The 17,175-nt window shown below is 37.9% G+C and overlaps 1 protein-coding gene across 3 annotated transcripts in view; it reads left to right on the forward strand.

Annotated features, from left to right (window-relative positions):
- The window catches only part of LOC126335421 (baculoviral IAP repeat-containing protein 6-like), a 311,044-nt gene that overhangs the window by 249,381 nt on the left and 44,488 nt on the right, over positions 1 to 17,175 (forward strand). For all 3 annotated transcript variants that reach the window (XM_049998701.1, XM_049998709.1, XM_049998717.1), the window contains 6 exons: positions 2,947 to 3,136; positions 3,384 to 3,529; positions 4,520 to 4,747; positions 10,327 to 10,578; positions 10,788 to 11,003; positions 13,593 to 13,810. In XM_049998701.1, coding sequence (XP_049854658.1) covers positions 2,947 to 3,136; positions 3,384 to 3,529; positions 4,520 to 4,747; positions 10,327 to 10,578; positions 10,788 to 11,003; positions 13,593 to 13,810 — 1,250 coding nt within the window. The remainder of the gene's footprint in view (positions 1 to 2,946; positions 3,137 to 3,383; positions 3,530 to 4,519; positions 4,748 to 10,326; positions 10,579 to 10,787; positions 11,004 to 13,592; positions 13,811 to 17,175) is intronic.

Here is a 17,175-nt window from a genome sequence, read left to right on the forward strand (position 1 = left end):
TCCAGAGCAAATCGATGGCCCCAAATGTCTTCCTTCAGGGTTCCAAAAATATGGAAATTGCACACATCCTTATGCATCCTCAATACAGCCCGGTCTCTTCCCTTACTATTTCCATGGTTTGGGAGCCCTGAAGAAAGACATTCATGGCTTTGACTTGCTTCAGATGAAGAGGTGCATTGTTTGGAAGACAACTACAAATACTTTTCCATCAAGGAATAAACATCTTTGTCTCACAGCATGATAAATGTGTTAACAGTTTATTAATGATTATGGCAATTGCTTTGGAAGCAAAAAAGGTTTAATTACCTTTTTCCATCTGTCTAGGTTTGACTGTCCCTTTTATAAAGATAATCATATGAATAAAGAATGAGTTTTGTTTAAGAATTATAGACAAAAACGCATAGGCTGAAAGCAGTATCACTATAAATGTATTTAAGTGCGAAACAACAATACGAATAACTCACTTCATTGCTCAAGCACATTTATAATGTATCCTCTAAATAAAACATCCTGTATAAATATAAGTGATGAGTATATATTATGATTAGGCACTAAACCAAGACACACTGAGTATGATAAAAATAGTTGTCAAGAAAAGAAATTTCTATGCTTCTCATGCCATCAACAAAAAATTGTAACATCTAGTAAGTAGTAAATAAATCTTGCGGGGGTCATCGCCCAAGTGACTGCATTGTCTTGATGAAACATTTGGATAGTTTCCTATTTATCATCTTTACTTTATCTGAAGAAGTGTTGGAAAAATGTGTCAATATTACTTCATTAGCAGCTCACAATCTGAGAAGTTTCTTCTGTGCGATTTGCTGAAAAAATCTGCATTTTGTCTAATCTGTAGTTCCTGCCTGATATAAGTTTGAAATGTTGATTAATTCCACTAAGAAATGTGTCTTGAAATTGTATGGTTGTAAGTAAATTAATAAGTAAGTTTTTTTTAAATTTGTGTCCTAACTAAACATTCATTTTCCGGCATTACGGATACATGTTTTTCGTTGGTTACTTTAGACATTTAGAGGAAAAGGAAAGGTATTGCAATCAGTAAAAACTAGCTCCTCAGTGTTTCTGTTCATAGATCTGTTTTATTGTGAAGTAAAATTAGAAGTTGGCAAATAAATTCCTAATGATTTTAATGAAACCACAAAATGCTTCTTGTATTTAGAACTCTCTGCTGCCATATAATTTAGCATGAAGCATCTAATGCAAGAGGTTGTAAATTCTTTAATTGAATAACATGTACTCTCGTCAATACGTTCAGCCTGAAACTTTTTGTAGTGTCTGTATAACAATACTTTAAGATATAAGTTAAATTTATTCACGTCCTTGTGTAGTCACACTACAAGTATTTCTTATGTCTTGCAGTCAAACACGATTTCCGAATATTATATATCCTACCTACCACTCTTTCTGAGTGTTCACAGTGCTTTACAATCTCTTAGATATTTATGTAGTTGCTCATAATGAACCAGTACAGAACTATGTACCTACAGGGTGGCGCACGAAATGTATTACCATTTTGTTTTTGAATATAAACTTTAATGTGAATACAATCTGAAAGGAACTTACACTACAATGAAGAGCCGTCCAAGGAGATTTGTTCTATCTCAGCATATGCTCAATATGTCCACCATTTCATTTCCTAACTTCTTTCAAACGAACACTGAAGTTAGTGATTATCCTATGGCGCATGTCTTCCGTAATTTCACTGCAAGCTTGAAGAATAGGTCTTCTGAGCTTCATTAAATAACATGGACATTTCGGGAAATTTTTTTTCCTTTAGGTGCCCCCTAAAGAAAAAATTCACATGGATTGAGGTCTGGACTATTGGGGGTCAATTTTATCCATCATTGAAGTAACCTGGAAACCTGAGTGAAATGATCCGCATGTCGAAATGCTCGTGTAAAAACTCCAACACAGTGTTTGCAGTATGTGGCCTTGCTCCATCTTGCATGAACCACTGCGTGTTGAAGGGCAACCCAGTAGCAAGAAGCTGTGGAATGAAGCTATTGCAAAGCATGCTCAAATAACGCTCGCCGTTCAGTTTCTTCAAAGAAAAAGGGTCCAATAAGTCCGTGACTGGAAATTGCTGCCCACGCTGTAATCCTCGGAGCATAATGTTGTCGTTCATGAAGCATTTGTGGGTTTTCAGTGGACCAAAAGGCGTGCATTTTGTTTGTTAACCACACCGTCTAAATGAAAATGCGCCTCATCTGAAAACCAAACGTTGTTGAGAGTTTCTTCCTTATCCTCCGCCCACTGAGCAAACCATAGTCTCTGCTGCTTGTGTTCTTCAGCGAGTTTCTGTGCACAGGTCATCTTGTATGGGTACATATGGAGGTCACTTTTCAGAATGCATTGGTCACTTTTCAGAATGCATTGAACGGAGCGTCTGGATATTCCCAGTTACACTGCTGCTATTCTACACAATTTCCCAGGACTTCTCTGTACAGCAACTCGTATCGCTTCAATATTCTCCAGTGAACAAACAGGCTTAGGCCGAAACCACTTCACTTCCAATACTGTTCCTTCCTGTACAAATTTATCGTACAAATGTGGCTGATCTTCTTGCAAGGAACCCATCGTGTGTTAAACTGTTGTCGAAAACGCCTCTGAGTCACAACAAGGCTTTTCGTTTCATGAAAAAGTAACACAATTGCCAATCGTTGCTGTGTCGTCAGTCTTCCATTGTCAGCCATTGCTGCTTACTAGTCTCCTAGCGGCAGTATCGTGAATTACACGTCATTTCGTAACTCATTTGTTTTTCCAAGCTCTGCTGGTACTGCTGTAGAGATCCCAGCGGGATATCTAATGTGCATCGTAAATTGTGAAAGAAACAATTGGTAACACATTTCGTTCGCCACCCTGTATTGTGTAGTAACCTGTTTAATGCTGTTTCCTGTATATACCTCTACTTCTTTCTTTGTCATCCTTTAGATGGACTTCACATGCTGCAGGTAGACACTATAACAGTGATATTAAAATTTTTTGCTGAAGTATGCTCTGAAGGCAAAATGCGTGACTGGTTGGGCTCGTCAGAAGGTTCTGTTTTCTGGCTGCCCTTGCTTCATTTACTTTGCACAAAAAGTTGTGGTGTGGATTCTACTAGCTCGAGGATACCTAAAAGGTAACACTTGTTTTCATAGTACTCAGTTGTGGTATATTTATTTGTTAGTTACAGTGCTTAAGATTTCAACACACTTTTGTTTTAATACATTCCTGTAAGGAATTTAATACACATATCCTGAGTCAATGTAATTATTATTATTATTATTATTATTATTATTATTATTATTATTATTATATTGAAGTTGCTTCTTTCATGCTGAATCTCCACCTTTCCTTTGACTAATTATTTCATCTTCATATCACAGATGTGAACTGCGAAGTGAATCATATGCTGCGCTGGAATCTGCAACAATAAAGTTCTTGTCCCAATGTTGCTGGTGCCACCCATCAAACCAAAGGCTTCTGTCCAAAGTACTGTGTGATGTTATCAACGAACAGAAGACAATTCAAGGTATGTATTAAGTGAGCTCTCTCTCTCTCTCTCTCTCTCTCTCTCTGTCTCTCTCTTTCACACACACACACACACACACACACACACACACACACACACACACACAACAGTATTTGATCACATACTTTGTCCGAATGCAACATCGATAACAAGTCAGATAGAAAGCTTCCACAAGAGAGCAGTTCAGTGCACTTGTAAAGCATTTGTGAGACAGCATATATCAGTCAAAATATAAACAGACGAAATACTAAAATATGAAGATAGGTTATGAGGTGCGATATATAATTGTTCCACAGCAGTAAACAATCGTAATAATACAGAATTATAAGGCAGCAAAAAAAGTGGTGGGCAGTTTGGGGGGGGGGGGGGGGGGGGGTGTTAAGTCAGAATGCTTCAAAATATGTGTTTAGAAAACATAAGGAAAAAAGCCATTATTGCTCAAAGATTGTCAGGCAACAATTCCTTGCTTCTGTTAAGCAGAAGAAGATGGCACTTACTTCTGTATAGTCACAGGTCACAAATGACACTTTCATAATCTCAAACCAGGGAGAAAGTAATCTACAAGAATTGGCATCAGTATTGCAAATTCAGCAAAACTCACACACTTCTTTGCTAGTCTGAAAAATAATTACTTTTATTTTTTAGACTCGAAAACTATACTATTTGTGATATTGTGTTTTATGAAAAATGGATTATAAAGTGATTTCCGGTAAAGTTTCTGCAGCCAAAAGGGCTGTTGATTGTGATGTGAATTTGAGGTGCAGGGCACTCTCTTGAAAGTGTTTGTACTTTGTTAAATATATCTAATTAGTTAAAAATAATTCTTATTTTAATGTGTAACCTTATTAATGTGTGCAGAACAGAAATCGTGCTTTGTGCTGAAGAGGAAGTTACAGCAATAAAATTAAAAATACAATTTCCATTCCATGTACTGTTTTTCATAGTCACTTCAAAAATTTTGCGTTATGTTGATACAAATTTTTTTCACAGATGTATCATTCTTGCATGGCATCTCTGGTTTCACACGCCGCTTAATCCTACAGTTGCTATTGGAGAATGAGAAGATACTTTTATTTATCAAATCGGATTACTCTGTGCAGCGTGTGCGTCTGTCAACTAGTGCACCATATCACCCACGATATGGTGTTGGTCATCAGCAGCAGCTGTTTTATTTCAGTACACAGACAACATGTGGGGAAATACTCAAGAGTATATTAGGTATGCAAGACATGTTGTTACATTCTTTTATATGTTTTTATTTTGTGAGGCAGGATTAGAGATAATTGTGTATGTTCTTATTTTTGTTCTTGCAGTCGTTTACAGATCTGAGAAATCTTTTTCTAATAAGCTTTCATTTTTATATATTTATATAAAAATTGTAACATAGTGTATGATACAGTAGGTAGTGCTGCTTCTCAGAAAACTACAGTTCGCACTAAAGCTATACAGTTTCTTATGGCATTTGATGACAGGATTATAAAGGGTGAAAATCAATGTAAAGTTAAGAGTTATTATATCATAGGAAATAATGAACCATATGATTGTTTCTGTACATTAGTAAACTGAGCAAGAATTAGGCTCTAGAATTTCAAAACAGTCAAATGTATTGTGAAATTAAGATGCTGTGAAGTTGTACAGAAAAGGGGGGAAAAAGGTAGATAAATACTGCTGGTAGTATGGACACATTGAGATAGAACTAATATTTATTGTTTGTAAAACTTTCTCTAGAAGACTATAATCAATGATATATAGGGTCAGAAAGCAACAATTTTTTTCTTTGTGTTTATGCAATGTCTTCCCACTGTGCGAATTACCATTAGGACCACAGGCTACAGTAAAACTTGCTCAACATGTGACAACCTGTGACTAAAATAATTTTCCAAATTGGACAAGTTTCCAGATTACAAAAAACTCACTGGGCTATGTAAAATTTGTCAGGTATCATGCACACAAGTACAGTAAAAAATTTTAATCATGCATATACTGTATTTATGTACCTTCACTCCAGTACAGTAAATATTCATTTACTGTATATTGGACAATAAAACACTGGACTATTACACTAATCTGTCTAATTGATAAATAACATGGCATATATTTTTGCTCAAACTTTAAATTCGTTTATTACACTGAACAACAAATTTGAAGTGAAAGTGTGTAAATTGCATGATTTTGAGTTAGTTATGTTTATTTCAGTATAAAATGATAAAAAATCATCATCTTCATAAGTATCTAGCTCTCGCTTTTCAAAAAAAAGTGATCTAAATTTTGGTATAAATAACTCACTAACCAAATATACATTCATGTTCCCAGATTCAGCGTAACAAATATTAAGTGAATAATTACCTGAATTATGTTACGGGCTATGCATTGATAAATTTCAGTGCAATTCTGGAGGTACAAAAGTAAAATGTTAAGAAAAAATGAAGATAATATTATATGAATGAAAATATTTTGTAAGTCTACTTTGTATCAGAACTATGTAAAGCACAAAAGAAAATATATAAATTATCTGGTCACAAATGTATATAAAGGATTAAAGATGTTAAATGTCCATATGTACAGTATATACAATTACATATTTTGTTCAGAGATAAATTCAGATGATAACCGTTTTCGCTGTGCTTGACTTTTATACCCATACTCGGGAACATCCCTTATGACAGTCCAGCAGTAATCTGCTAAAATAATTAGGGCTCCACTTTTCAGCATACCTCTTCTCAAATATGGCAATATCTTGATGAAATCGCTCCCCATGTTCATCACTTATGGCACCACAATCTTTAGATAAGAAGTCAATATGGCTATGTGAGAAATGCATTTTCAATGACATCTTGCAACTAAGTTTTTATTAGATGACAACATGTTGTCTACAATCTCCTTATAATTCATTGCTCGTTTGTTCCCTAAGAACTGTAAACAGGCTGTTGTCAAACATTCCCGTGCTTGCTTCTTATCATCTTGTATGATTCCATCAAAAGTACAGTCTCCAAAAAGCTCTCAAATCTGTGGGCCTACAAAGATGCCCTCCTTTACTATACTATCACGAAAGTAAGGGAATTTTTGCTTGAAGGCCTTAAATATGTCACCATCTTTGTTCATTCCCTTAGCAAAGTTTTTCATGAGACCCAACTTGATGTGCAAGGGCAGGAGCAGAATGTTTTTAGGGTCTACTACAGGTTCACTCGTAATATTCTCCCTAACTGCATACCTAATAGCAGTGTAACTACTTTCAAGTCACCACAAATCTGCCATTGAGAGTCATTATACTTGATGGCTTCAAGTAAAATTTTCAAGTTTTGGTATGACTCTTTCATATGCACACTAGGCCCAAGTGGAATAGAAGGAAGCTCATTACCAATATGTAAAAGCACTGCTTTTAAGATCAGCTTTGATGAATCAATAAAGAGTCTCCACTCATCAGGATTATAATTAATTCTGGGAGACTCTATTAGACTATTTATGTCTACACATGCCACAAGACTATCTTGCATGTTAAAAAAATGAGTGAATTGTTGCTCTCTTCTGCGGTAGAATGAAACATTTACATTTGCTTTCCAGTAAAATTGTGCTGCTGCAGTCTTGATGTTAAAATCTCAGCCTTGGCATTAGAGAGCCCAAATCTCTAATGAGATCACTTAACTCATTTTGAGACAATGTTTGTGGAACATCAGCTGATACATTTGGAAGAATCTCTGGATCTTGTGATGTACAGGTTCAGGACATTCAGAATCCCCATCAGAAGTAATCTTGTAATCCGTTGGTGGTCCAGGTATCGGCAATCCTCCTTCATGTAGAACTGGATATGGCAGGTGGGATGTTAGTCTAGATCACTGTCTGCTTCTTCTTCTTAAATATTCCCTTCTTGATAGAAGGAACCACACAAAAGTAGCAGTCACTGACATGGTTAGTTGGCTCATGCCAGATCATGGGCACCTGCAAAGGGCATTGAATGTCCTTTTACATGCATCCAATTCCTGAGATTGCTGGCACAAGTGTTGCAGATCACATGTGCAGTCCAGGGTTTATCCTGGTCACCTATTTTGCACCCAAAATAACAACTGTAAGCTTTTTTAATCAATGGAGTTATTTGCTGTTTTTGTGAAGCAGATGTCACTTCTCCACACACATAGCAAAATGTGTCAGCACCGTTAACACAATCTTCTGGCATTTTTGTTCAATTCAATAGCAGTCAACTGAACAGCTGGTAGTTAATATGGAAACAAATGTGCAAAAATGATTACATGCGTTAATAAAGTCACTGAAGTTGAAGACGAGGGAGGCAAAAAATCACTAAATTGGTATCCAAAATATTGCACACAAGTAAAACCAGGGACAATAATATAATCCATTGTTACTAGTTATTATGAATCTGACAAACCATTATAATATTTGATTATAAACTTAACGTAAAAATCCGTGTATAATTATTTCACCATAATACACAGCGTAAAATGAAAACTAGAGCTAATTTTGAATTGTCTTCATGATATTTGCAATCTGCACATTAGAATTGATAGGAATTTGCTAGTTTCATTCAATTTAAATTTTCATTGTTGCACAGTGTTATTGTATGTACATATTATTCCCAGGTTTATTTGCTTTACATTCCACTTGTTTCACTACATATCAAGGAGGAAAACTTGTTTTAATTTCCTGTTCAAAATTATTTTTGCTTAGCAATTATTTGCACCATACAGTAGTTCCAACAAGTTGGGAGAATTTGTGTGTGCTGCAAATTGGATAACATCGTTCATGCATGCAATGGCTTCTTCAGGCGAATTAATTTTTCTAGGGACATAATTTTACTCCTGGTCTTCTTCTTTTGTTTCTTCTTAATCATCATCATCCTCTGTGTTGCGAATTTCTATTAAATATGTTGTGGAAGTGAAAGTAGATTGAGTTGCCCAAACCCAGCTTTGTTGAAGCACTTGGTGACAGTTTTGGGTTTTATTTCCTTTTCTTCCAAGCCAATTCAATTTACTGCATCCACGACAGAAACTGACTGTGCAAGAGCAAACACACTTTCGGCTTCTTCACCACTAAGAATAAGATACTGCATCAGTAATCTCCTATAATGACACTTGCATGTGTAAATAACCCCCTGGTCTATGGGTTGTGTGAGGCTGGTTGAACCTGGAGGGAACTAAGTCAATTTCATATTTGATAACATTACTTTTGGGTGGCAGGTTGCAGTGTCTAGGAAAAGGAGAACTTGTTGATTTCCTTTTCTCATTGTGACATTCAAAGAGCCCAGCCATTCTTCCATAAAACCACTCGCCATCCACGTCTTTTTATTGCATCACCAAGTGACTGGAAGCATACTGACATGTATGTTTTTGAAACAATGCGGTTTTGCTGCCTTTCCAATCGCCAGTGGCTTCTCCGTATCACATGTTTCCACACAGCAGTACAATGAGTCTTTCCATGGACATTTTTTCTGCCGGTGCACTTTTTACCTGGAATTGTTAGCGATTCTGAAGGCAGTGCGCAGTAAAACAGTCCCATTTCATTGGCATTGAACATGTCTTTAAGCTCATAGTTCACAATTAAGTTGGACAGTATTGTCCTCTCTTATGTTACTACACTTTCCTGCACATCCTTAGCTTCCCAACACACTTAATTCCAGATGATGTGCCTTGCTTCGAAACTGTCAAGCCATCCTTAATTCCAAGCTTTTTAGTGACTTTCAGAGCCTCACTATGCAGCATGGGTCCAGGTAAAGGAAAGTTTTTTGCCTGCACATTCCCACACTATTTCATTAATTTCTTCATTTTTGGTCTTTCTAGCCTTTTGTTTCATCTGCCCGGTCTTTTTCATATATTCATCCCGAATCTTATCCTTGTTTCTTAAAGTCTCATAAATTTTGTGTTTCACTGCATTTGAAACACAACATAATTCCACACACAGAGAGTTTGTCTTTCTCACTCACCTCGATCACATTAATTTTTTTGTTAAGTGTTAACGATGCATACCATTTGTTCAACATCATGTTATTTTATCTCTTAAAGTGCTACTAGTCAACTGAAACTGGTAGAAAATAATGATCTTACCGGGTAAAACCATTGTTTAACAGAATGATACCCACCTCTTTCACTGCACACCTAACAGCAGTGTGTTGGTAGATGCGCAACAATGTTCCTGTATGCGCTGGCGTGCATCAGTAATGAGGAAAATGAGAAAGCTGACAGACAGAGTGCCAAGAAGCGAACTGTTTCTTTTGATGTACTGTACTGACACTGAGTGCAACTTATTCATTGTTGCACAGTGTGTCTCAGTTTTATGTCCACACCAGCAGCACCGAGATGTGTTGGATCACTTTTCTTGGTTTTACACCACTTAACAGAGGTGTTAAAAGTAACGTCCTTGTAGGGTCGTGAATAACTAATGAACTGTAATACAGTAGTACTGTATAGGCTCTTTTCCACATTATAAAGTGAATTATTAAGTATGTTCTAAGATTTGCTTTCCATATCCATGTTAGGCCTGTTCAGCTTTATACAAAAAAATCAGCATATTAAAGTGCACTGAATGCATTGGGACTGAAATACTTGTACAGTTTGGGTAGATTTCTGAATTATATATGTGCCGATTTGAGCAAGTTTAACTGTATCACAAAGAGATAACAAGTTTCCATTTCTAATTTTGTTTTGAAATTATTAGTGTAACACAGTTATTAACAATGTGCTGCTCATTTTCAAATTACATTTTGTTTGTTTTATCAGCTGTGCGTAAAGTGTACTACAGAAAATGGTATATCTTTGCTGTATGTTTTGATCAAAAGCCCTAACCTTTAGTTGCAGGGAGCCTGTTACCCGTTGTAAATGAAGGAAAATCGCCAGAGAGTGGGGGAACTGCAACACCAGTTTCAGGAGGTCTTATTGGTTCGAAGAAAGAGCTTTGGGAATTAGGTATCTATATGGTTGATCAACTGTCTGTACAAGCTGGTGTCTCTGCCAAGGACAAAAGAACAAAAGACGCAAGGAACACTGTTGCTGCTGCAACACGCAGCATATCTGGCAAGAAATCGAGATCATCAAGTTTAGCAGGTAAGCCAAGATCTTGTGTAGTGTGTAGTATGGTGTCAGTGAAGTGGAATGTAAACATCAGCATTTCATGTCCAAGTATGTATTTTTTATGTTCAATAATAAAGTTAATCTAGATGTATGGGAAATATTTGCACTACTATATGTTTTACCAGTTTCGGTTACTTAGTTTATAGTTCTGAGCCTAATATTGTGTGCTTTCTTCCTTCCAGATTCATCACAGGCATCCTCCCAGACAACCTCCGTGTCTCCTGTACAGCCACAAAAGTTCCTGGAGCACGAGGCATGCCCGGGAGTCCCACTGCCATCGCAGCTGCAGGTTTCTCAGTTGCTCACACTTGTGCTTGAGAATGGTGATTCACTTAGCACACCATGTCTTAAACTCAAACTTCATCACTTTCCAAAGACTACAGAGAAAAATGCAAAAGGTATGATATTTTGTGTGTGTGTGTGTGTGTGTGTGTGTGTGTGTGTGTGTGTGTGTGTGTGTGTGTGTGTGTTTGGGGGGGGGGACAATGTGGAAAGATAAAAAAAAATCTACTCACCAAGTGTGCAGCAGGATAAAATGCATGTATATTATGGAAATGTGCAAGCTTCTGGAGCTTGTGACTGCTCCTCCTGGCAGAAGGGTTGAAAGGAAAGGAAGAGGGATGGTGAGATTTAGTAAATGATCAGAGTTAGGGAAAAGTCACACAGAAACCTGGCTCAGTGGAGACTTAATGGATGAGGTGAGTAGGTCTGGTAAGGCTGTCCTGGCCCAGAGTATTGGGTGACATTTCTGTGACGCTTCCCATTTCCTAAACCTCACAAGTCCTTTTCATTCATTCCTTTTCCTTGCTCTTCAGCCAGAAGGAGGAGCCACTGGCCCCAAAAGCTTGCACTTTTCCATAACTTTTATATAGGTATGTGTTTCTCCTCTTATTTATCCAGTTATATTTTCAAAAATTGGTAATTTTTGTTGAACAATAGAATAAATAGAGATAATAGAAGGCTACTTACCACTCACAGGTGGCATTGAGTTGCAGATTGGCACAATGAGAAAGACGACTAACATATTTAAGCTTTCAGCCCAAGTCCTCCTTCCAAAGTACAAAATACGTACACGTTCACGCAAGCACAACTCGTACACATTTGCCCGCTACCTCTTGGTGCTGGGGCCAGACTGTGTCTGACATGAGCAGCAATCTACTCAGGTTGATTGTGGAGGTGAGGAGGCGATATGGGGCAGGGAGGGGGAGTGACAGCAGGGTAGAGGTGGGGGAAGATGCCAGTGCTGCCTGTGGGTATATGCAGGAAGGGGGGGGGGGGGGGGGGGGGGAAGGTAGAAGGAAGTGAAGTGAAAGAGAGGAAAGGACTTTTAGTGGCATTGGCAGGATAAAAGCCATGTTGGTAATATTGTGGTGAGAGTAGGAAAGGAGACAGACAGGTGGAGGACAAGGACTAGCAAAGGTTGTGGCTAAGGGGGTTATGGGAACAAAGGATTTGTATACGGAGAGTTACCACCTGCATAGTTCGGAAAAGCCAGTGTTGATGTGAAGAATGGCACAGACTGTGAAGCAGCCATTAAATTGAAGCACATTGTGTTTGGAGCATTTCCATCAACCAGTGTATGAAATTTGGTTATTTTTTATTTCTTAAGTTCTATGGGACCATGCAAGCCAAGCAAATGATTGCTTAGTGTACATACCCAACATGATGCGCTTGACTTTAATGACTCCTTCACAGCCCATGCCATCACCAGCTTTTCTGAATTGTGCAGATGGGGACTACTCCTACAACATATCATTGTTTCCATAACCCCCCCCCCCCCCCCCGACCTGAATCTTCACCAGTCCCTGCCCTCCACCTGCCTATCCCCTTCTGTGCCTCTCACTATATTGTACACATGCCTTCTATCCTGCCAATGGACCTACAGATCCTTTCCTCTTCTCTACTTCACTCATCTCCCTCCCCCTCACACACTCCAGCACAGCTTCCTAACACTGTAGTTAGCAGCCCTGTTCTGTCCCCTTCACATCTCTACATGTTCATAAAGGCAGCACAGCATCTTCCCCCATCCCTACCCTGCTATCTAACTGCACCACACTTCATATAGAAATTAAGTAAATTATGTATAACAACATAGCAAATATCCTCAAAATAGTAACGCAGTTGCACTCCAGGCAGTTGTTAGGAGACATAGTGCCCTTAATGTTATATGGTCCTTAAAGAATGGTGTGAGATGTGTGTTTGAATTTCTCTGTCTCTGTTCAGATCCTGTGTAGCCTTGCCTAAACTGATCTACACCATGTCATTACCACAATGCAATCTGCTTTCCTCATTTCCAGAAAATATACAAGGGGTAATGCGAAAAGTTATTAGCTTGCCAGTGAAAGACTTTCATACCGTAGTTTTCTTGTCAGGATGTGAAACTCGAAAGAATCTGAAGATAATTGAAAACACTAAGAAAATAAAATTATGTAATTCATGAATAGTGTGGAGACACGTATGGCATGAATGATTGGAGATACGGTAGGGAGACATATAGAACAGGTTCTCCATTTGTATTGTTGAGAAGTATTGTTTTGCACTTGTAACCTAACAGTGCTGCAAACTAAAGGTTGGAAAATGTGAGACAAGTAGTGTCATCAAAATTTATTGTTATGTCGAACATCACATTTGCGGTCATCACGGGCTTGATATCAGTGGAAGTCAGAGCCTTGTAAAACTTCTTGCTTGATTAAGAGTTCTACAAAGGAAATGAGATGGAACTGTTTCTCCTGGCTGACTTAGTGATTGAAGCACAGTTTGTTAGAAGAATTAATTAATATCCTGCTGAGCCAGTCGGTGTATTGTGCTGTGCATTGCCGCCATCATTACAGATTAAATAAATTTGTGACTCAATCTTGCACTGATGCTCTGAAATAATGAAATAAATCACTTATAAATTAAGTGTTTATATATAGTCAGTGTTTTTTGGGTTTCTGTTTCTAGGCCACATATACAAATAATGTTAAAACTATTTTGTTCTTTTCCAGGTAATACAGTGGAAGCCGAGACAGAACGTCTGTTGCAACTGCCTGGGCTGGCTACTCCATTGCAGGTGTTTACTGAAATGGGGGGACTTGCCCTACTAGCACAGCACCTTCCACTTGTTTATCCAGACACTTTGCGGTATGCTGCCCCTGACAAAGTTCCAGCTTCAACGCCAGACCAAATAGATGCTGAGTGGGTCAAAGTGGATGACATCTATGAGGTAAAAATTATGACTAATACTTTGTTATGCCATTTATATGATGATTTTTTGTGATTAAGCAGTTATGAACTTGATAGCAAGTATAAATTGTCTTGTATATATAGTTACAAAAGATTCTGATAAACTCATTAATCATTATAGATGTTGGGCTTCTCCATGTATTTATTTTATCCAACTGTGAACTAAATATTTTCTTAATATTGATTTCATCAAACCCAGAAGATAGTATGATCACTATTAGCTGTGATGGTCTGTGATATCCTACATTTTGTTTGTGAAATAACCCATCAAATGTGTTTCATAGCATATGCCACCCTATGCTGTGAAATGTGCACTGCGTGTGAGACACCTTCCCATCAATATTTTTTGAATGTTGTATTTATCTTTACTGAGATAGTTCATTTTTCTTTCTTTCTCCCTAGTTCATTTTTCTTTCTTTCTCCCTTGCTTCTAAGGGAGACACCCATGCCAATCTCACTTGTTGCTTCCAAATGCTTCTACCTTACGCTGTTTCCTGACAATTGAAATGGAAATGTTGTGTGGCACCAAACCTGTTGCATATTGTTTTAATTTCATTTATCCTTGTACTCCAGGATCCTCTTTCATTCTCATCAGGTGGCCTGCCGATTGAAGCTTTCTTGGATGACGGCTGTGTGCATTTTGATGTCTGTGTTGTTCTGTGTGTGAATGTGTGTACTTTTACTATAGAACAAGCAATAGCTTGAAAGATAGTATACATTGTGTTTGCTTTTGCGTGTTTCTATGAACCACACGTCAGTCAGCTCTAGGTGAATAGTTGCCATTCCTTTATTTTCTGTATTATACGTTCAGGAATTTACATCGTTGATATGCATTGCTTCATTTTAGCTTTCCTTATCAGTTGTTTAGATCCTAAAAGTTTTTGAATGGAGTAGGAGGCTCTATTAGCATATTGCAATCTCATTTCCACTTCTACTTGTCTCCGATTTTGTCTGTCTGTCATTGCACTGAGGAATTTCAACTATTCAGTGCATTAAGTATGTTTCATGATTATTTGATGCAATTGAGCATGTTGTTCATCTCAACGTCTTTGAAATGTCATATCTATTGTTTTCTGGTCATTTACTTTTAGGCTAATCTAGAGGGTTCTTTGATGACCTCCACAAATAAGTGTTTTATCTTTATTTAAATTTTTCCAGTGAGCATCATATCATCTGCACGCACTAAAAACGTAACTGTATTTCTTTGGAGTATCCCATCAGTTACTAGTTGAAGTTTCCTCACAACCATCTTCAAGCTACCCTAAAGAGAATAAGTGACAGGGCATCTCCGCCTCTTAGTTCAGTTTTATTTTTAAAATGGTAGGATTTTATTCTATTTATCAAAAACCTTCTTATGTTTTTATTCATATACATTTCCCAAAGATTTACAAATTTAATTTGGAAATCACAAGGATGTCATTACATTCCGCAGCCTTTGCCTGTGAATGGACAAAATCAATGAACAAGTACTGTGTCTTTTGTTAAATTCCCATACATTTTCATTTATTGTTTTGATAACAAATATATTGTCAGTACTGGGTCATTTTCTGGGAAAACCATTTTTTGGTAATCACTAAACACATTTTCTGTGTATGGATTCAAGCAGTTTACCAGTAAACAAGTCTTACAGGCTGTTAGCTAATTATATTCCCACATAGTTTCTGAAGTCTTCATTGTCTCATGTTTTATATAACAGGACTATTACTCACACTCTCCATTCTGTTGGTATGGTCTCTGTTTTCCAGATTACTTTCATCTGATGATACTAACATCTGTGCGATGCTTTTCCTCCATATTTTAGTATCTTGGCTGAAATTCCATCACTCCCAGTAGTCTTGCCACGTTTTAGGTGTTTGATACCTCCATGTGCCTATTCATTCGTTGGTTCTGGAATTAGCTCATTATTAGGGCTGCTGTGGGTGTTTGTAGTTGGTGATTCTGAATCAGAACAATTCACCAGTGTGTCAAAATATTCCTTGCTTCTTGATAAAATTTTGCATGGTGCAGTAATCACATTGCAGTCCTTATCCTTCATCACCTTACAGGGTGTCCCACTCAGGCCTCCCTGATTTCAAGGACCCAGGAGAGAAAAACCACAGTAGATACGGCAGTGCAAAATGCATAACATTGTAGAGCATCTCAAAGAATTTATATTCCTGCAACAGTAGTGCCAGGTATCGTCGCCAGAGTGCAGCATGGTTGCATGAATTGAAAATGGCGACTCCACAGCAGAGCACGCATGCAGCTGTGTATTTTGCAGAAACAAAATCGCCGATTACTGTGCAAAGAAATTATTGTCGTGTGTATGAATGTGATCCACCTGATGTGAAAACAGTTAAGGAATGGTATAGCAACTTACTAGCAACAGGAAGTGTTCTGTGAAACATTCTGGCAGTTCACGTTACAGAGTTTCAGAAGAGACAGTGGAGGACATCAGGCAAATGTTTCTCAGAAGCCCGCATACGTCAGTTCATCAAGCATCTAGGCACCTTGATGTACCTCGGTCAACATTGCATCGTGTAGTTCACCAGCGTCTTCGTATGTGTGCTTACAAAGTGCAAATTCTGCAACATCTGACACTGAATGACAAATCAAGCCGACGACAATTTGCTGCGGATATGCTGCAGCGTATTGATATGGATGCCAGCTTCCTGGAAAGATGTTTGTACTCAGATGAGCCAACCTTTCATCTATCAGGAAGGGTTAATAGGCATAATGTTCGGATTTAGGGTTCGTAAAATCCGCATATTGTCATTCAACATGTTCATGGTAGCCCTGAACTAAACGTCTGGTGCAGGCTAATGCATGACAGGTTGTTGGACCGTTCTTCTATGCGGAACAAACAGTTGAGTGGATCAGTGTATCTGGACATGTTGGAGTAGTCTGTGTGGCCTCCGATAAAAGACTTGCAACCGAACATCATTTTTCAACAAGATGGAGCTCCGCCACATTGGTGAACAGCTGTTCACAAGTTCCTGGATAGGAAATTTCCCAATCATTGGATCGGATGCTGAGGACCCATTGCCTGGACACCACGTTCATTCGACATTATGCCGCTTGATTTCTTCATGTGGGGATTCGTGAAGGACCGTGTGTATCCAAACAAACTGGACAATAATCCTACGTTGCGACATGGTATCATTAATGTGATTACAACAATAACAGAGGAAGTGTTACATAGAACCATGGCAAGAAATTTAATATAGACTCAATATTATTCATGCTACAAATGTTTCACATGTAGAGGTGTATTGATGATAAAAAAAATTCTTTGATAGGCTCTACAATGTGGTGCATTTTTCATCGTTGTATCTACCTTTTTTTTTTTTTTATTCGGAAAACCAC

The sequence above is a fragment of the Schistocerca gregaria genome, chromosome 1, assembly GCF_023897955.1.
Source record: "Schistocerca gregaria isolate iqSchGreg1 chromosome 1, iqSchGreg1.2, whole genome shotgun sequence".
Classification (NCBI taxonomy): Eukaryota; Metazoa; Arthropoda; class Insecta; order Orthoptera; family Acrididae; genus Schistocerca; species Schistocerca gregaria.